General features: G+C 42.3%; 1 protein-coding gene across 4 annotated transcripts in view; it reads left to right on the top strand.

Annotated features, from left to right (window-relative positions):
- Thsd4 (thrombospondin type 1 domain containing 4) overlaps positions 1-21,543 on the top strand; it is a 537,636-nt gene that overhangs the window by 450,013 nt on the left and 66,080 nt on the right. For all 4 annotated transcript variants that reach the window (XM_063246801.1, XM_063246800.1, XM_063246799.1 and 1 more), the window contains one exon: positions 391-595. In XM_063246801.1, coding sequence (XP_063102871.1) covers positions 391-595 — 205 coding nt within the window. The remainder of the gene's footprint in view (positions 1-390; positions 596-21,543) is intronic.

The following is a 21,543-nucleotide window of genomic DNA, read 5'->3' as shown; positions in this document are numbered from 1 at the left end:
TTTGCAAAACAACTTTATTGTCCAACCTGCATAAATAAATTCCAGCCCACACGTCTTCTCTCATTCTTTTACCCTGTGTTATTTTCCTTCTTCCTGATCACCTAACTATCATGAAGTACACCACTTTATTTACATGTATTTTCATTGTCTGTTGCCCTTACCTGTGAAATGAACATTTCATAAGTAGCTAAAAACCAAGGTTCTTGCCCAGAGCTGGAGCTCTGTGCATACTGTTGAGTGAAGACCAGTGTAGACTTACTTTATAGGAGCAGGGGCAGGAGGAAGGGCAGTTTGAGTCCCACCTGTTTATCCACCATCCCTTTCCCCTGATTCTCCCAGGATGCCCCAGATTCATGCTACAAGAGTCTTCTCTTTTCTACCTCTTTGCAGAATATCGGCTGTGATGACTACTTGGGCTCCGACAAAGTCGTGGACAAGTGTGGGGTGTGTGGAGGTGACAACACAGGCTGTCAGGTGGTATCAGGCGTGTTTAAACATGCTCTCACCAGCCTGGGCTATCACCGCGTTGTGGAAATCCCCCAAGGAGCCACAAAAATCAACATCACTGAGATGCACAAGAGTAACAACTATTTGGGTAAGCTTGGGCTGTTTGCAGAGGAAACCGTCTCTTGCTGCCAGCTGGTGCAATCCTTCTGGGGTGGTGAGATGAACACAGGGGCATCCAGAGACATGTAGTTCTAGAAGTGTATCAAGGGTCATGGGGCATGCCCAGGAACCACATGACTGTCCTTTAAGTTAGGGAAAATAATCCTTTTTGCAATTAAATGTTTACATCTACACATTGAAACCAGCTTTTGCTTCTCAAAGGAGAAACATGGTTATGAAATGGGTAACAGCCTAAATTGTTGCTCTGAGCTGTCAGGGGCTCTTTGCAGAGTCCAGAGGTCTGCCCATCATGGGGTTTCAAATGGAACAGAAGTAATTGGAGATTCCATCTGGACACTCCTTCCTGAAGATCTAAAGTAAACATTCTTCATTTCTTTCTGCTTTATCTGTTCAGGTCAACTGTCTCCTACATAGTAGTACATATGTCTTCAAATCCCTCCCCAGTCATTTGGAGCCATGTCATCAATTTTGGGAGGGTATCTTTGACCCATTTTCCTGCAATAAGAGATCTTTGTTGACATTTTCTTCTGGATTTTCAGGCTATTTGCATTCCATCCAATGCAAAAATTAGTTTTTTACCAAGCTAATTCATGCAGATGTTACCGGAAAGCCAGATCCTAATACCACCACAAGTTCACAACACAGCAAGGAACCAGCAGCATACCTTGATTCTTCACGTCTTTGATGAAAGATTTCAGACAAGACACACGGGACATCATATAGAGCATAGGGAGAGTGTATTGCAAAATGATAGATTTTCAGAGAGAAATAGACTATGCCTTCAAGCATGAAGGAAGGCAAGCGCCAGTGTTGCAGTTACAACAAATGAGGTCACAGATGACATTTATATGGTAAATTAGGTCTTCCAAGGACTGTCCTTTGCTTCTTCAGCCTCATTGTTCCCTTATAAGAAACATAGACTGTTGACCTCGTTCACAGAGAAACAGGTCCCTGTACTCACAGGGCAGATGGTTTCCATTTAATTTGTTATGACCTTGTAGGTTTTTCAAGCCCCCTCCCTCACCCATGGCCTAGGCTTTGTCTGGTCCTTGGCCTTATCAGCATACTCAGAAAATTATGTTGTTTTGATCTCAAGTTGGAAATTTGTGTGAATTTTTTTTATCTATAACTAATGATTATGAAAGTGAAGGAAAAAGGAAAAAGCATCGTATTTTCTTTGCTTTGTAAGTGTTCCCAGCTCCTGTCCCCAGCCCTGCTAATGTCTAACCTTGTGCCTAGCATAAGCATGTACAAATCAGTTAAACAGATAACATCAGGAGGCTATTTCTTAAAGGCACTTATGAATGGCAATATTCAATTTTATTTTTAAATTATTTATTGAGCGGAACTACCTGTGTGTCGTGCAATATTCTTAATACTTTCCATCTACAAAGTCCTTAAGAGTCCTGTGGCATAGAAGCTGTTCACAACCCCATTTCATAGAAAAAGAAAGCAGGCTCAGAGAGATTATAAAACTTGCCAGCATCACACAGCAAGAAAGAAGTGGAGTGGAACTTGAACCCAGGCCTCTAGCTTTAAGCACGTTAGACTATCAGATAACACCCATGGGTGGCCCCAGAACCTGAGTTCCTCTGTCACCACTGGCCTTGTGTAGGCATTGTATGCAGTAATTGAAAGATCATTAAGTTTGCAACTTCCAAGGGTGATCCCCAGAAAATACCTGCAGCCCCAAGGCTTCCATATTCTGCAGCTCTCTCTTCCCACCCATATACATGCAGCCAGGAATAACTTTGCTGGGTTCTATTGGCCAGAGAAGGAAGCAATGGCTGGTAGGTGTTGGATACAAACCCAGTTAAAGCAGACATCTGTCATATTTGCTCTGGTGGATCCAGGAGCCACTGAAGTGGCACACAGCCTAGTTTCCCAGTGAGTGGTTTGCATATTATTTTTAAGAGCAAAAAGAAAAAGAAAAAAGAATCTTTATGTGTCTCCTCCTTTCTTTTGTACTTTTATAGGATCACATCTTCCTAAACATCCATACATATAGGATGGAAAATATTCTTCCAGGGATTATTTTAAGTGTGGTTGTGTTCAAGTGCACCAGCAAACAATGCCACTTTTCATTAGCTTTGTGTTGTTCTTAGTAAGAATTTCCTTAGCTATACTTAGTCCTATTCCATCAGCAGTTTCAAGTTCTGTTCTGTGAAGATAAATATATACTGAGAGTGAACTGCACCGTACATCTGAATGCGAACTGCCCTCAGATGGGAGTAAGAATTGTGACCTGAGTAGCAAAGATAACAGATTGAACAGAGCTGACACTATATGGTTGACAAATGTCCTGGACCTTTCTTTTGTCTCAGAGTTAATCAGGACCTCAAAACTTTGTCGTATTAAGAAAAAAATTCCTCCCCCCAAAGAGAGTTGAAGAGGAGGCAGGAAAATGGAAGTACCAAGAATCAATGGGAGGGTGATTCAGAAAGTCAAGGCCTTATGCACCCTGGGGTACAGAAGAAATGCAGAGCCCACAACAGCGTGGCCTGAGCACTGCATGCGCAAGAAGAAAATAAGGAAGCAGAAGAGGGCTAATAGCGCACTAGTGAGGGCCCATTAAACTTAACTCACTTTGGCTAACAAGATCTGGCCTACTAGGCTCAGATCCTGCAGGCCTGAGCCTGGCCCCAGCCCTACCATAACTCAGAGGAAGGCCAGGCCCTCTGGGCTGAGGGAGAGTCCAGCTCACCCTTTACGACGCTACTGTTTCATCTCCAAAGCTGGAAAATCTGTGGCATTCAACGATGCGCACATTTTAGCAGACCAAGTGTTTACTTCCTCATTTCATGTCAGGTTATAAACTGACAGAATTATTAGGAATGAGCCCCAAATTTCTGTTTATTTGAATTGGTTCATGTCTTCCAACATTTAGTGGATCCCAGATCTTTTTTTAGTGGGAAAGTCTTTAGAATCCCTAACATCTGTTGTAAAGCTATGAATTCTCCTTTTGTATGTGAATTATTCTCAGTCTGCTATTTAGAGGGGAAAAGTTCAGTCTAATGTTACTAGAGATGACTGACAGAGTCTCTATTACTTGTTTCTTGCTTAATAAGATGTTGTAAAATTATTTTAGCTGAAATATCAAAGTTTGGCATGGTTTGGTCAGTTCAGTTTTCTAATGTCGTTATACAACAGTTAAAAGAGATCAAACATAAAAGCATTCCAAGCAGAAACTGATTATTCAGGACACATTCTACCTGCCAGCAAGTTACACTGTCACAGAGTTACAGACTTGGAAGGAATTTCTGAAGAGCTGTAAGCTTTTAAAAATAAACTGGCAGGACATTTACTTTTAAGCATGTTCTTGAAAGTTTTAAATAATAGTAGTCAACATTTTAAAAATCAAGAAGTATGGATTATCTGTAATTTGCAAACTTGATTAGTTAAGCAGCTTTCTTTTGAATGCTTAAATAATGTGATATCTTATGTTCATAAGATAATTTATCCCCAAAACTTTTTTTCCTTGTGATGTAAAGATTTCAAGCTATATAGATAGGAAATTTTTTCCCTATTTATGAAAATGCAGAAGTAAGCACAGTAACCACGTTTAACAGTTCTTATATTCTCAAACCCTTTATAGAAGTGAAAAATGTATCTGTTTTCTAAAATTGATATTGCTACATACTTTTTTGTAGTTTGCTTACAAACTACAAAGATATATGTATTCATTGAGAGTTTTCGAGTGTAGAATATTCTATATGATAGATATAATTTATTGAGGCACTTCTCTGTTGAAGGATGTTTAGATTATCTTTGGAATTTTAATATCACAAATAATACTTTAGGTTTTTGGCTCAAGGTGATATCAGATTGGGTATGGTGGTGCATGCCTGTGATCCCAGCCGCTCAAAAGATTGGAGGCAATAGGATTGCAACTCTGAGGCCAGCCTGAGCTGCATAGCAAGACCCTGCCTCAAAACCAAATTTTAAAAAGAGAAGTAGGGCTTGAGCCTGCAGATTTTAAAAAGGGATGTGTGGCTCAGCGCACACGATATCTGGGGTGGCCTGTCTGTCTCCATCCTGGCCCTGCCACTGAACTGGTCACCACAGAGCTGCTCTTCCCGCATCACTTTGTACAGTGATGCTCTTGGACATGTTTTGAGCCTTTATGAGACTCAGTAGGCAAGGAAAACAATTATAGGTTTTTTTAACATGAGTCTAATTTGAGAAACAATTATAATTTCATAGAGCTTTGAGCTGGGATGATCAAAAGGCATCTCATGACTATTGGTTCTTCCCTCTCCCTGCGTCAGGATTCTCATTCTGCTCTGAGAATCTCGGGAGTTGTAGTTTTAAGGCATGTTTGAAAGATACCAGTGCCTGAGTCCTGCCTGTAGGTTAACTTGATTGTGTAAAATCTTCTGTGATACCAATATCCTTTCAGGTTAGGAAACCGTTTCCCTGTGTCTGCAGGACTGAACCAGGGGTTATTATGTACCACCCACCCTCTTCCTCTGGGTAACGGTTGGAGGCATTTTTGATTGAAACAACAGGGGCAGAAATGGGGCAGCAGATGGCACAGGCATCTCGGTTGTCCCCAGGGATGCAGCCAGCCATCCTGCAGTGTACCAGACGGCCCCCACAGCAGAAGTCCTCAGCCCCAAACTCTAAGAAGGGATCTTGGCCGGTATAATTGCCTAGGATCCCTTGTGCTGAAGTGATGAGTCCTCTACTTCAGAATGATGCTTTTAAAATACTAATAAATATCTCAGGTGCTATTGGAATGGCCGCTCATCTACCATCGGGTTTACATTTACTCCTACTCTTAGCTTCCAATCCAAGTCCCTTCGTTCATTTTGCCGTGGAAGACTTCACCCCGTTTGTTGGTGGGGGCCCCCAGTTCACAGTTGTCCCCAGCTGTGAAGCAGACTAGCAACAGAGATTCCAACTTCAAATGCTTCCCTTCGCCTGCCCTTCTGGCATTTGGAGTCCTTTCTTGCTTTCTTAATATTGGCAGAAGAAAAAGAAAAAATAAAAAGTGGTAAATTAAGCTGGGTTTTTCTTTGGGTTCTCATGGACTTTGATCAGCTCCTGAGTCAGCACTTACATGTTTTGCTGCAGTGTTTCTGTTTGTAGCCTGTGCTCTTCCCAAAGAGGCTGTGCCCACCTTGAAGACAAGCAGACCTTAGATGCTTCTTCTCCTGAGTCCCCACCATGGGCCAGGGACTGTGCTGAGCGGTGAAGATCTGGAAACCAAGTAGTGCCAGCACCTCACTGACCCACATGAGCTATGTGCACCCCATTTGGAGGTCTTGCTCAGACTCCCCCAGCCCATGGCGATCATGGACTTCACTCATGATACTGGGTCACTCATGGTTCTATGCCTCAGAAAGTTGCATTCCCCCTGGTTTCTGGTAGCTTTCCTGCCCACATTGTGCTCCATCCCCACTGATGTCACCCCCTCCTGGAAACCATGTGGGCTGGACCCTAGTACACTGCACCCACCACGATATCCCAGTCACTAGGCTGTCACCATCTGGCCTGCAGAATTCTAGAACTGACTTCTAAAAGAGCACCTAGTAAAACCACTTGGAGGAATAAAATGTCAGGTGTGTGTTCTGTTTTCTCATTGTGGCAAAATACATATTAACATAAAATTTTCCTTTTTAAATGAAGAAGTCTGGCTGGGCTTGATGGCACATGCCTGTAATCCCAGTACTTGGGAGGCTGAGGCAGTATAATCACTGAAAGTTCAAAGCCAAGCTGGGCTGCAAAGTAGTTCAAAGCCAGCCTGAGCTGCATAGCAAAACCTTGTCTCAAAGAGACAAAAAAAAAAAAAAGTGTAAGTCATATCATTAAGTATTCAGAATGTTACACAATAATCACTACTATCCATTTCCAAAATGTGTTTTTTGCTTTTTGTATTTTATCCCAAAAGCAGTACCCAGTAAACAGTAACTCCCTGTTCTCCTTCCTCCAAGCCCTGGTACTCTCTGATCTGTGGTTTGTTTCATGGATTTGCCTATTTTAGGAAACTCATATGTCTTAGTTACTTCCATCATGGCTGGGACAGACTACCTGATACCCACAAATTAAAGGAGAAGAAAGTTATTTGGGTTCGTATGTTTAGTCCGTAGTTGGCTGGCTGCAAGGCAGGACGGCAGGGCAGAGAGGCCTGGCAGAGACAGGCTGCTCAGGGTATGGTGGACAGGAAGCCAGGAGAGAAGGGAGGGGCTATGGAGGGAAATGAGCTTCCAGGTCACACCCCCAGGGAACCACTTCTTCCAACCCGATCTCAGCCCCTAACAGCAAGCCAGCTATAAACCCCCATAATCCAGCCACCTTCCAAAAGCCCCACCTATGAGTACATGAGACTCTTCAGGGGCATCTAGAGAGAAACCATAACATCATACAAGTGTAGTCACACATTCATCCTTTTGTGTCTGGCTTATTTCACTTAGCATAATGTTTTCAGGATTCCTCCATGTTACAGAGTATATCAGAATTTTATTCTTCTTTATGTACATATCACATTTTGTTTATCTATTCAGCTCAACATTGATGAACAGCTATCTGTTTGAGTCCATTCTTTTCTATTCTTTTGGGTGTACACCGAGGAGTAGAATTGCTGTGTCACGTGAAACTGCCAAACTCTTCTCCATAGTTCAATGGTAGCTGCACCATTTTATCTTCCCCTAAGGATTCCAGTCTTTTCACATCCTCCTCATACTGCAAGTGGTTTTTGTTTTGTTTGGGGGAGCTTGAGATCGAATTCTAGGCCTTGTGCATATGAAGCAAGAACTGAGCCACTGGGCTACATCTTCGGTTCTTTTTATTTGGAGGCAGGGTCTTTCTAAGTTGCCCAACCTGGCTTCCAGCTGTGTCCTCCTGCCTCAGCCTCAAAGTAGCTGGGAAGACAGGCACCACCACACTAGGCTCAAGACCGTAAACAGGTCATACCATTAAGGAGCGCTCTGCTTTCAAGCATCAGCTCCAGATGCTGAGGTGGGCTTTGCGATCCTTCTGCTTACCTGCTATGAGGCATAGCAGTGCCAGGAGACAATCCCACTACAAACAACCCCGAGATAGTCTGGCTCTTGGCTAGTTTTCCTTGTCGATGCTGGCAGATGAGGTTTGTTTTATATTTGTACTCATTCCTCGTCTTTTCTTCAGCATATTCCATACAGTTCCTGTCCAAACCCGGTCTTCACAAGGCAGAGACTATGCCGAAGAGCGTGCCCCGTGCTGTGATTTGCAAAGAGACTGCTGTTATGGTTAGCACTCCTGGACTTCATTCTGCGTTATATACTTTCCACCTGGGACCTGACAGTGTGCCTCGCTTTGATTTAGGAGAGGTCTGTGGTCCTCACATCTGTACAGCAGTTTCCTTTCTCTTTTCGGGTCTCTCTGCCTTGAAGAGCCTGGAACAAAATGAAATCGACCCTGTCCACCCCTGGTACTCACGGTTATTTCACATTTTCTGCTTTTTAGATAGCACCTAGCTACCCTGCCGGTTTGTACTTGGATTTGCCATATTTCATGAGAACGGTTAAGCGGTGGTTGGTTGGTTGGTTTTTGGTTTTGTTCTGTTGGTTTGTATGGCCTATCTCAGAAATATGCAGAGGGTCCACACCTGCTTTTCTACATCTAATGGGATATTTCCCTTAAATGCAGGAAACAGCTGCCAAGCAGGCTTTTATGGCAGCAGTTTGACGCCCTCACTTCTGCAAGGAGAAGGCTGCTGTCTTCAAACAGCGGCTTTAACAGAGCTGCTGAAGGTTCCCAGAGCCTGGATTAGGATAATAGCTCAGAACACATGACCAGTGAGTCCAGCATGGATCACCCCCTCTCTAAATCTATCCACTCACTAACCCACTTGGAAGTGCATTTAAACCTCTCCTCTTGAATCTTAAGTCTGGTTTTATGGGATGTGTTAGATCATAGAGCCATCACATTAGGAAATCAGTGCAAGTCAAGTCCCAAGAAGGGATAACTCGGAATTAATCGCCATTTAGTAAATACACTTGGCTATGTGAGAAGTGGCACCAGGAGAAACAAGGACCTCAAGGCTGTCTTACCTGCAGCTGGGAAGCCCAACCTGCTCACCAAGATTATGGCTTCCACTGGGTGCCCCTCAACCTTCCCTAAGGATCAGGGCTTCACAGTCTTGGGCTTTCCATTGCAGTGTGTCCCCTCCTCTCTCCAGGTCTCCCCTTTTCCAGGGAGAAAGTGAACCCCTCTCCCCTTCTTCCTCTAAGCAGGATTCTAATCAGATTCTGCTCTTCTTCTAAATCTTGAGTTCTTAGTAATAAATCCTTGGGGTGGGCTTTAAAGATAAGCCCCCTTCTCCTCCTAATCACAGGGCTGTCTGTGTTCACTACATCAACAGCTCACAAATAACTATTGGCATCTCTTTGTTTTTCTGCATGCTCTTCCTGAACCAGAGTCTGTTCTTAGCATCGCTAACCATCTAAATGTCAGTTTAGGAAAGATCCACTTCCGCTGTCTGAATTCCGAGTGAATATTCATGCTCTTTCTTGGAAAATGTTCTACATTGTCTGGAATCAGGATCTGATTTGCTTTCTTTAAACTGTTGCTCATTTTTTAACTTGATATCATGCAAAACAATTCCGTGTTCCAGTGACTGCCTATACGCACCTTCTGTGTGCAGTACATTGAAGATAGAGGAAGCTGACTGATATCTGTTCATGGGGTTGCAAGGCATTTATCTCCTGCAAGGACCTTTTGATGGGAAGGAGAGAGCCAGCACTAAGGGAGCACAAAGCAGGGAGAAATGACTTCTAACAGGGCGATCTGGGGCATGTGGGAGGGTGGAGTTAAATGCAGGAACCTAGCCCAGTCCTTTCTACCCCACTGATGAGTCCTGCACCTGGCAAAGCTACTGGGCATCTCAGCTTTGTGCATCCTAGGAGGGGCGTGACCCTGGCTGCAGCTTCTTAGCAGGCAGCGCCATCCTGCCCTCCCCTGTATCAGGGCTTTATATCAAGTTCCTTTGTTTCTGACTATCTGAGACAAATCACAGATCAGCTAAAAGGCCACTGTTACTGCAAAAAGACCAATGTTAACCCATAAGATACTTTTGTCATCACACAGTAGAAGTCTGTTCACTCACTGACTTAGAATTTCTTCCAAATGAATATTCCACGTTGTTCTTAGCTTCTCCTTGCCAAAATGCACACAGCTAAGACAAATGAGAAGTTTTAAGAAAAACTAGTGGCTGCCAGTCTCACTGGCAAAGGTCCCCACATCTCAACAATTTCAATATGAGCAGCATACGTAGGGTAAGAGTTCTACACTCAACACTCAACTTCTGGCCCAGCCCTCTAATTAGTTCCTTGGCCTCTCCAACATATCATTTTCTTTATCTATAAAATGAACTGACAGCAGTCCTTACCTCATAGGGTTGTCAGGAAGATTAACTAAGATAATCCTGGTAAAACACTCAGGATAGTGTCTGGAACAAAATATTCAATGACTTTCAGATGTTGTTATAATTTTTATCATTTCTGTTATGCATACTAGTCCAGGATTTTAGTTATAGATCCACAATATGTATGCTTTGAGATTTTTGTCTAGACAATAAATATCTTTCAAAGACAAAAGACTTTTTTCTTTTCCCTGACTTTATTGAGCCAATAGTGAAATCAAACTTTTACAGATTGCATCTTTGACCTGTTATGAGCTAGATCAGGAGCTATTTAGGTTGTATTGGGTAGGTATAAGTTCCCCTACTACAGCACATTGGCTAGAGGTGATAGCAGGATATTGGTGGATGCAGTCAGAAGTTGTTGAAGCACATTTAAGATCTGGGCAAGAGCGAGCTCTTCTTTCAGTATGAATATTGACTTTCTGTCCTGCAGCAAGTTCATCTTTAAAATGTTCAACTGTGTCTCCCAAACCCAAAAACAATGAGGTTTTCTGCTGTGAGCATGCTAGAGCATAGGCACAGAGCCTCAGATACATTCCCAAGGGGACACTTGGGGCCCCGGTAACCCAGGCCCCTCCTGAAAGGGCTGAAGACGTGACCCCTGCCAAGCTCTTCATGGTCATGCTTACTTTATTGATGATAAGTGAGTTAAACTTTTTATGACAAAACTTTATCCCTTCTTTGACAAGCATGAGTAAAGAAGAGGCACTTGTGTTAGTCCCAGAAGTTTCACCACTAGAGCCATTGGCCAGCCCCAACACTTATTTCTTAAATAACCGGTCCCTCACTATTAACACCATTAGTTTTGCCTATTTTTTAGAAAAGCCCATGAATAGAACAATACAGTATAAGCTATTTTGTATCTAGCTTTTTTCTTTGTCTGTCTGTCTGTCTGTCTGTCTGGTAGTGGGTGCAGAGAAGTCAACATTTGTAACATTAGTCTTGAGGTATAGTATAAAATGAAACTGTAGATTTTTCCTAATATTTACCCAGTTTTCTAACATGCTTGTTGAATGATTCCATTCATTCAACCCTGTAATGTTTAGGATATACCAAGTGCTTCTACTCAGCCTAGGTCAGTTTCTGCCATTTATCTGCCTGGTAATTTCTGTGCCACACTGAGTATTTTGATTCTCATAGCTTTATAATGTGTTTTCACATTTGGTCCAGTGTGTCACTTCTTTTTGGTGACATTTTTTTTGGTAGCCTAGTGTGTTTATATGCCAGAAGACACTGAGAACAATTCTGATACATTCAAAAAGAAAAAAATTCCACTGCTGTCTTCCCGTGATTGTGTTACTGACCCAGTAAACATACTGCACACTTACCGTGCAGCCAGCTCTGTTCTGGGCACTTGGAATAGTACAGAAAAGAGGGTACCACTAGGTCCTCATGACACATTTAGTCGGGGGAAGCACAGGGCCCAGAAGTTCATTTCAGATGATGATCCATGATGAAGAGGAAAGGCAGCCAGGGAAAAGAAGATCATGTGGCAGGCTGGAGAGTGAGGTGCTGCTAAGTGCTCTGCCTTTCAAAGGGATGGATGTTTGAATTTGAGCCTGAGTCATGCCACACATGTTCTATCTGCAAATCGGTTGGGAGGAACAGAGAGTTAAAACCTTCACGGTAAGAGCTTTACTTCCATTTGTTTTCATCCAGTAGTTTTTATCTGTCAGTAAACTTTGATCTTTCCCATCTGTCAAGCACTTCCTGTGAAAATAGGTCTTGGGTATTTAGTTGTATTTTTGTTGTGGCATGATGATGATAACAGAGAATGAAATCTGTTCCTATTTTATCTCCAAAGATGACATCAACATGTAGGAAAGATATGAATTTCTTATGTTTATTTCTATCTAGCCACCTTGCTGAAGTTGTATAAATTCTGGGTGTTTTGAATTGATTCTCCTAGCATTCTAGTAATGCAATCATATAAAATTGATGATAATATTACCTCTGTATTTCCAATAATCATTCCTCTGATTTCTTTTTCCTGAAATTTACCAGTCTTCTAAAATAGTGGTTAATAAGCAACCGTAGACATCCTTAATCTGTCCTAGGTTTAATGTGAATGCCTGTAATTTTTGCTCCAAGAAAGATAGATGGACCCTCAATAAATATTTTAAATAAATGTATGCTTCCAGGTTCAGTATCAGATTGAGAGAGTCTGTTTCTAATTTTGCAAAAACAATTTTTTTAACCAGGATGAGTTTTAAACATCATTTTGGCGTATATTTAAATTATTTTTTCTCAACAGCTTCCTATATTAAATCATCCTTGCATTCCTGAAATGTGCTCTGCCTGATTCTGCTCAGTGATTCCCTTAACGTTCTCTTGAATTCAGCTTGTTTGTGCCTTACTTAGGATTTCTGAAATCCATGTTCATGAGATTGGATTTCTGCTTCCCATTTGTGCTATCTCTCTAAGGTATGGGTTAAGTTGGATTTCCAATTTTCTTGTACTCTGAAAAGGTTCATATAATCCTCTGTTCAGTTAGATTTTGATGGAAACTCATCAATAAAAAAATCTGGCCCTGTATCTTTTTGGAAGAAATTACTTTTGTTAACTTTTGGCAATTCATGTATAGCTATTAGTTTATCATATTTTCTCAATTGCTATCAGTCAATGTGGTAACTTTTAATTTTTTTCATGGGAAGTTTCAAGTGTGTGATACATGTATATATACTTACCTACATGTAGGATTCACTTATAAGTTTTGTTTATTTTGTTTTGTTTTTTGGTACCCGGAATTGAACTCGGGCCTCGTGCTTGCCAGGCAGGTGATGTGCCACTGAGCTACATCCTGGGCCCACTTATCATATAAATGTCTTTGGATGTAGCCTCCTGTTTAGGCTAAAATTGTTTATCTGGACTTTACTCCTTTCTTTCCATTAAAGTTGCATTTTAAAAAAACTTTTGGAGTCCAGTTCCAGAGTCTTAATACATATTTTTCTTTTTTGAACTTAAAAACTTCTGTAAAGATTTTCACCTTGGTTTTCTTTTTTTCTTCCTTTTTCATTTTTTAAAATAAAAGTATCTCATAAATTCAGTATGTCACAGTTCTATTTTTTGTTACCTTTTCAGTTAGTGATTCTCAAATGTTTTCAACTTAGAATTACTTCTACTCTTGAGAACTCTTCTCAAAGACTCCAAAGAGCTTCGGTTTATATGAGTTATATTTATTGATGTTTACAAAACTTCAACTTAAAATTTTGAGTTACTTATTTGCTTGTTGAAATATTATTATATGTTCATTATATCATGACAGTTTTTGAAAAGTATGTCTCAAAGCAAACACACACGGACACGCGCACACACAAGCAGCATGATTTTACAATTTGCAGTGTCTTTTAATGTCTGGCTTAATAGAAGACAGCTGGATTCTCATATCTACTTTTGCATTCAATCTACTGAGATGTGTTATTTTGGCTACAATTTATGAAGAAACTCCGACTCCACATAGACACACAGTTGGAAAATGTAGAAGTAGTTGAGCAATGTTTCAGATCATTGCGGTTCCTTTCCTTTGATACTGCACCAAACTGGAAAAGTGGTAATTTCTCAATGGATATTTGCAATGTGGAATATGAAATCATATTCATAAATTTGCTGCACTCTTTAAATTCATGAGAAGAGACAGTAAAAGGCACATGATATCTTAGTGCTATTCTGAAAATAGATGTGAGCTCACAGATGCCCTCAGAAGGGCTTAGGTACCATACTGTGAGAAACACTGTTCTAAGGGAGTGTGTATTATTGTTTTTTACTTTTTATTACCAAACGATGTTAGAATCAAAGAATAGTTGCAAAGATAGTATAAAAAGTTACCATAAACCTGTCGTGCAGCTTCTCCTAATGTAAATTCTTTAAGAAGTTTTTTGATAAAATATGCCAAACATAAAATTTACTATTTTTTATCACTTTATGGTACTTTTATTAGTAATGACTGCTTCCATTGTGAGTACTGGGTGCATGCACATGACACATATTACTTCTTTATTTCCACGCCCTTCCCCTGTCCCTCCAGCTTTTGGTCCCCTTCCCTTTTGCAAAAGATCCATCTTCCTGTTCCATTTCATCTACCTTTTATTTTGCTGTTTACTTATACTTTGGATTTCTCATAGGAGAGAAACCATACAGTATTGAAGCCTGTGTGTCTGATGCATTTCACTTAACATTATCGTCTCCAAATCGAGCCATTTTTCTACAAATGACTCAAGTTTACTCTTCCATATAGCAGAGTCCAAAGTGCTCCATTGACCCCCACTTTCACAAACAGAAGGTGAACCACCCCATTTCTATCATTGTAAGTGTCCAGTTGCGTGGCATGAAGCCCGTTCACGTTGTCATGTCATCCAGCTACAAATTTTTTTCATTTTCCAAAACTGATGTGCTCCACCCATTATATGGAATTTTACTCTTTAATCCAAATGACTTAAGGCATTTATTGATATTTACATATTTAAGTGGTTATATCTACACTGTCATGCTCGATGTTATGACTTGGAGAATGCAATGCATACAGTGAAAAGACTGAGGTGAGTGTGAAGAGTAGCAAAAGCATCCTTCCCCTCCTGACAGCTCCTCCACACAGGAGCAAGGTCCTTGTCCATCAGGGCCAGAGCACACTTCCATTATCACGTCAGTTTATCTTCCTGCAGAAACCACAAAATCAGAACACTCTGGAGAGCGTGACGGTGTGGAGTTCACCCACCAATGTGACATTAAAAGTCAGGAAAGGCCAAGGATCCTTGAAAAGGAGAATGTAAGGTTGCTGGTAGTGATGGGTGCCATTGGCAGAAGTGGTGGTGGTGGTGGTGATGGTGGTGGTACAGGTGTGGGAACAGTGATGGTGGTCTTGATGGTATATTCAGTTGTTTCCATCCCTGAGGTGGGTGGGGAGCCACAGGAGAATAAGGTGAAGTTGTCCAGCCAACTAGATTTTCTTTCTCTGTAGAGAGCCAGACAGTAAAGGTTCAGGCTTTGCAGACCAGTGGTCCACCATAACTACTTGCCTTTCTGGTTGTCGTGTGAAAGCATTGACACAGGCAGTCAGTAGATTAAATTGGCCCCTGTGTAATGACCTGCTGTCTTTGTAAAAATTGGATGCTTGGTACATCTGGAAATAGGTTAGGAGCTGTGAAGACTCACATTTCACTAGGTGACGATCTCCTAGTGGAATCTTGCCAGCACACAGATGAACAGTCATAGGCAGCCAGCATGCTGGTCAGTGGGTACCGAAGCTGGAAGTCTCACTGCTTAGTCCAGCATTTAGCAGAGGAAAGTTTCATCACCGTCAGCTCAGAGCATAGAGCTACACAGTGGCTACTCTCCTTTGGAGAATAAAAAGTAAACCACTAGCTTCTTATAATAGCTTGTTCTTCAGAACTGTTTAGTCCACCTCTTAATGTTCTGCTGTTCTAAATAAGAATTTTATTATATGAAAAATTATGTTGATCTGCTTTAATTTCTAAAATTTAGATAGTGAAAATCTGGCTGTGTGGTTCAGAAAGTTGTAACCAAGACATCATTGCTTCTTCCTCATGGAACTTTCTGTTCCTAGGAACTAGGCACAGAAAATGGGCCACCACTTAAAAGGCATCTCAGGAATTCATCTGTATCAACCAAGAGTATTTGAGTTCAAATATTTTCAAATTACAAATGTGAATTATAGCTAGATGGAAATTCTATCTATGCTTCTATTCACTCATTTATTCATTTAACAGACACCTAATGAAAGTCTAGAACGAGTCCAGTCTGTTTTAGACCACAGAGACAGCTCCTGTTATAGTTTTCTGTAAATGTTCACATATTCATATATATTCTACATAATATCTACTTCCACCCACCCTTTCAATTAAAAAAAAAGTCCCCTGAGAACAAATGTGTATTTTCCTATTCTATCATTTTCCACAGTTCACAACTGAATGCTCTAAATGCAAGCCGTAAAGATCCAGCACATGATTTTGATTTACTAGCTGGTGGGAATCCTTTACAGTCCAGCCTTCACTTCCCTATACCTCCCACAGCTTGCAAAGAACGCTTTCCTTTCTGCCTGATAGAGAACTAATCATCCCCAGAACCCAGACTTCACCCTGACATGGAGTGCGTTTCCACGCACAAGTGAAGAGACCCTGAGCTTGTGTTTTGAATTCTGCCCTCCTTTCCAGAGAGACTCCACACTACATCTGATTCATAAAACTGGAAAGTAAAATGCAAATGTATAAAACTGTCATTCCAGGTAATAAAAGTCTTTTCCCAAACTTTTATAATCCATTCCAGGCCAGATGACAAGCTCATTAACAGAAATAATGAAGGAAAAGGGGAAATTAAAGACTTCATAATTAAAAATAACATTTTTCTGTTAAGTTACTTGTTTAATAACCACAGCATTCTTCTTTCTTTCTTTCTTTCCTTTCTTTTTTTTTTTTTTTTTTTGAGCTGCTTTCAACTTTTTAAAAACCTACCTTTGAAAGCAAAATGTTAACATCTTTAATAATCACCCTTTGACAGATTTGGGGTTTTTTGATTTTGGTTTTGGTTTTTGTTGTTCATTTGCCATTTTCAGTTGTGACAGATGTTCCAGAACTTCATCCATGTGACTTTTCTCGAGAACAGGGCTCTTTTCTTGTCTCCTCTCTATTCTGGCCCATGAATTAAAGTTCACAAAAGTCTTCCTCATTCAATTTCAGGTGCCAGGCAAGAGCCAGGGTCCCCCACTGAAACTGCCCAAAAACCCTGCAGGTTTACTTCTTCCTCGATGAGATTCTGGTCATTTCTCTAAATTGTGACCAAGAAATAATATTAATCATACTGGAATTTCTACAAAATGTTTCTAACCCTTAAAAGCTGTGTATTCTTGGTATACCAGATAGATCTGCGCTGTCCAGTCAGGGAGGAATTCCAGCCCCAGAATGGCCTCCTCTGGAGGCCAGGAGTTAGGATGCTCGCTAGCCCTGAGCTCTCAGAAGCAGCATTGAGATGGGGCAGTGGACATAGCCCTGGCCATGGAGCCTCATGTTGGGCTTTGAATTTTGTGCAGATTGTTCTGCAGCTCTGTGCTCCCAGACCTTGCTTTTTGAACTCTGAATCTTCCTCTCTTCACATAGAAAGTGGGGGTAATGGAAAGGATAGGAGGACTCAGTAAGATGATGTTATGGTAAGCTGCCTTCATGTATGAAATAAACTTGGTTTTTGGGCCTCCATTCTCAGCCCTGCCATAAAATCAGTGAGCCAGAAAAGAAAGCCAAGACCGTCCAAGCTTCTCTCCCAACCAGAGAAGCATACAGGGTAGACATAGAGCCACACTGACCCCCTGCATCTGCTTGGGAGGAGCTGCATCATTTAGGACCAGTTTTTGTGTCCCACCAGCTTCCTCATTATAAAGCAGCACAAATATTGTCACCCTGGTTAAAGCCACAGCACTAGGGAAAAGATGCACCTAGGGCAGTGGTGGCACACCTATGGCATGCATGCCACAGAGGCTGTTTGTTATCATTAAAAGCTCTAAAAGGTTCACTATCGCCACCCTAGGGCCTCCTGTGGAGAACAGAGGTACCCCTTCCCCACTGCCATTGTTATTCCCTCAATTTGGTGCTGTGTCTGAATCTTTTCTAGAGCCTTCTGTTTGGACCCCACTCTCACCATTTCATGAACCTGAACAGAGTCACAGAGCTGACTTTCCCAGGCTGCTCTTCAGCTTTGACAGCTCTGATTGCTCTGAAGTCCTTTAAACTTAACCAGAATCTACCCTTTACACTTCCTGTGGTTTACATCTAGACTGTCTCCCAGAAACCTCTTGTGCTCAGAGGCGGGGCTTGCAGAAGATGATTGGATCCCAGGGGTGCCATACTCATCAATGGATTCGTCCACTGAGTTCAGTGCTATTAGGAGATGGGCCCTTGTTAGAGGAGGTCACTGGGGGGTGACCTGGGTGTCTCTCCGTCCTCAGGTCCTCCTCCCTTGTGTTTCCTGTCCACCATGAGGAGAGCAGATTTTCTCCACCAGTCTCTTCCACAGTGCCGTTTGTTCCTTGAAGCCAGGTGACTAGAGATTGTAACAGTGAGCCCACATAAACCTCTCCTCCCTGAAGCAGTAGACGCTGGGTATTTTGTCCCAGTGATGGTAAAGTGACTAAGACTGGTTCCTCTGGGAGGGAATAACCCCTCCCTGTCTCTTCTCCAGTTGAGGTGTTTGTGTCCCAGCAGAATCGGGTTCAATTAAGTCAATTTGAAAAAGAAAAATAAGCCATGACTTTAACCCCTTTGCTGAAAGGCCAGTCTTGGCCTTAGCCTGCTGCTATAAATGAGATTTTGTGATGAAGAGATAATTGTGTGTGTGTGTGTGTGTGTGTGTGTGTGTGTGTGTGTGTGTGTGTGTAGAAACTTTGTGTGGTTTAACTGTGCTTGGCAGCACTGTCCTCTTGTTGCCAGCTCCTTCTCTACAATCACCAGGAAGCTCAGACTCCTTTCTGAGAGGCTGGGGCCCTGGCTTGGTGCTGCAACCTTCACACAGAGATGCTTAGTAGAGTTAACGCATTTCCACCAGCCTGAAAATGGAACTGTCATGCATGTACCAGCAGTGGCTCAGAGTTGCCCAACAGCAAGACGGATCACAGCCCACCAAGATCATAAAAGCCAGGGGCCAGTATACATTCTGGAGCGGGGAATGTAGTGTCCTTATCAGCCTTCCTCAAGTAAAAGAGCAAGGAAGACAGCCTTATTGCTAGCCCCATGATAGAGTAATTGGGATGGTGCTTACATCCTAATCCCTGCAACCCCTGATCATGCTGACGTTAGCTTACATAGCAATGGGAAATTAAGGCTGCAGATGGAATTAACATTCCCAGTGAAGACCTGAGATGAAGGAGTAGCTGGATCGTGAGTCCTCATGGACTTTATGGAAAGTGGAAGTGGGAGGCAGGAGAGTTGAATTCAGAGAGAGATGAAGATGCCTCACTGATGGCTTTGATGATGGGGAAAAGGACATGGCCAAGGAGTGCAAGGAAGGCAGTTCTAGAAGCTGGAGGGGCCAAGGCAGCAGATTCTCCCCAAGAGTGTGTTGGCCACCAACACGATGTGGCCAACATCTTAGCCCAGTGAACCCCATTTCAGACTTCTGACCTCCGAGACAGCAAGCGAATACATTTCCGTTGTTTTTAGCCAGTAAACTTATAGTAATTTATTTTAATATTCATAGGAAACCACCCACCTTCCTTCATTATCAGCCCATCCCACTCCTCACTATAGGTGTTCCTACTGCCTGATGGGAGACCAAGCCTACTAAACTGCTAGCAGATGTCACGGGGCAGTGTGTCTGGGCAGAGCTGAAAGTCAAAGGCCACCACTTCCTGCTAAGTGGACTTGCTCAAATGCTTCATCTCTCTGATCTTCATGATCCCCACCTATAAAATAGAACTGTGAGAGCTTGAGGTGTGCATGCAGGCCATTGCCAGCCCATGGCTTCATTCACTGACCAGATGTGCCTCTCCTGTCCCCCTTGAAAGGGTGACTCTGTTTTTAAAGTGTGGGAGATTGACAGCCTCACCTTGGGACTCCTCATGGAAGCTTTGCTGTCAGGCTTAGATGGCTGCCAGGTGCCTGCAGAGGATAGTCAAATGACAGGGGTAAAATTCCCAGTGAGCGAGCTGTCCAGGTGACAGCCTCAAATATCCAGATGGCAGTGTGGCCAGGCTGGAATGCTTCACCTCTCGGAGTGGTAACAAAATTCCAGCTGGGACATGTCCCAAAAGTAACAAGTAATTGCATGGTGTGTTCCTGATTCAGATGACCAGAGCCTCTGTTGGACTGGCTTCCCATGTAATTATTGTAAGAGTAACAAAACCCCAGCACGTTAATATGTGCAAATGTATATTCCAGAACATCTGATAATGGAGACAGGTTTATGCACATATATTAATGAATCCCATTTGCATGTTTCTGTTTTCCTCTCCTGAATTGCTGCTATGGGTTTCAAGAACTACAAGGATTCTGAAGTCTTCATGCTGGAATTCTCCTTCCAGGCCGCCCCTCCAAACAGTTCAGGATCCTCTCTCCCTTTTCCACATTGTTGGATGCCAAGGTGATTTAGCTATATTTTATGACAGGACATATACCCTTCTGCTGTAGATTTCTTCTCATTTGCTAGGTTGTAAGATTTCATGAGAAAGAAGTCAGGACTCAGCCATGGTAAGTTCAGTTTAGCCACCGGAGCTTAACTGGCCAACTGGTCAATCCTCCATTTCCTCCTCTCTGCTTGGAGGGCACGGGTGAGGGGACCAGGAGATTCCTGAGTTCAGGGCTGACTCTGGCATCCAAGGACACTTTTCAGGAAGAGTGACATCCAGAGGGCTGTGGATGAGATCTGCTGGAAATCCTGCTATGCACCTGTTCTTGTGTTCCAGGGAAGGTAGTTAGAAAATGCTGCCCTAAGTAATGTCTAATCTTTAAATTTGCCTTTTAAGTCATTAAAAAAAACTTTATTAATGAATCACTATCCTGGTATAGCACTGGAATTCCATGAAACCTCCAGCAGAGCAAAGACTAATCACTTAAGGAAAAGCTGCTAATAACGAGAGTAAAGTCAAAATTGCTTCTGTAGGGGCCAGGGATTAGCTCAGTGGCATAAGCACCTGCCTGGCAAGCAAAAGTAGTGAGTTCAATCCCCAGTAATGCAAAAAAAAAAAAAAAAATCTTCTGGAAAGTGACACAGACATTTCAGATTTCTCTCCATGGTTTTGGATGTTTAGTACAAGTTTGTTTAAGGACTGGGTAAACACTGATTGATGTTAACTCATCATTAACTTGCAGATGTAAGGTGGGTGGAGAGGAACCCAGCATGCACCAGAGGAAAGCCGAGAACGTCCCTAGCGGTGGCCATTTCTCACTGATAGCAAAGGCAGGGGAGGCCACAGAACCCCCTCAGCAGGAAGCAGGTAGCACCCAGCTGCCTCCAGGGTTGGGCCAGGAGGACCAGAGGGTCACATCTTAGGCTCTGTCTCCTTAAGTCCCTTGGCTACACACATCCTTAATTGCAGGGAGAGGTGAGGAAGAAAGCCAGTGTTGGGGTGAGACCCTGCGGGGCATGGGGCACAAGGTCCTTTTCAGATGGAGGTCAGCCTTCTGGGAAAAGCCAGATATGAAAGACTCACAGCCCGACAGTCCTTTTGGAAAAGCCGCCAGCAATGGAGCCACTAACTTTATGCCAATGCGATGTCACCATCAGTTCATCTAGCTTAAATGTCTCTTTCTCCTCTTCCCTTGCTTTATAATCTATTTTACCCTAAAGTACAGATTTGGATCCAGGGAGCTCTTCATCAGTTGCCTGCAAACGCTGCTGTCTCTGATGACTTTTAATAAAGGTCTGGCAGCCTCTTAGTATGATTTTGGGTCATCACATTTACTTTTTGCATGGTTAAGCTTTCCAAGAACTCAACATTTTTCTTCCATTTGTTCGGCAAGTTGCCTAGCAACTTAATTTCCCCCTTCTCTCTATAGTTTAATTGAAATTTTTATGGA

The sequence above is a fragment of the Cavia porcellus genome, unplaced genomic scaffold (genome assembly GCF_034190915.1).
Source record: "Cavia porcellus strain 051 isolate PalLab524CR breed Dunkin Hartley unplaced genomic scaffold, mCavPor4.1 scaffold_4, whole genome shotgun sequence".
Lineage (NCBI taxonomy): Eukaryota > Metazoa > Chordata > Mammalia > Rodentia > Caviidae > Cavia > Cavia porcellus.
Note: the sequence above shows the minus strand (reverse complement) of the source record. Positions and strands in the feature narration are given on the sequence as shown.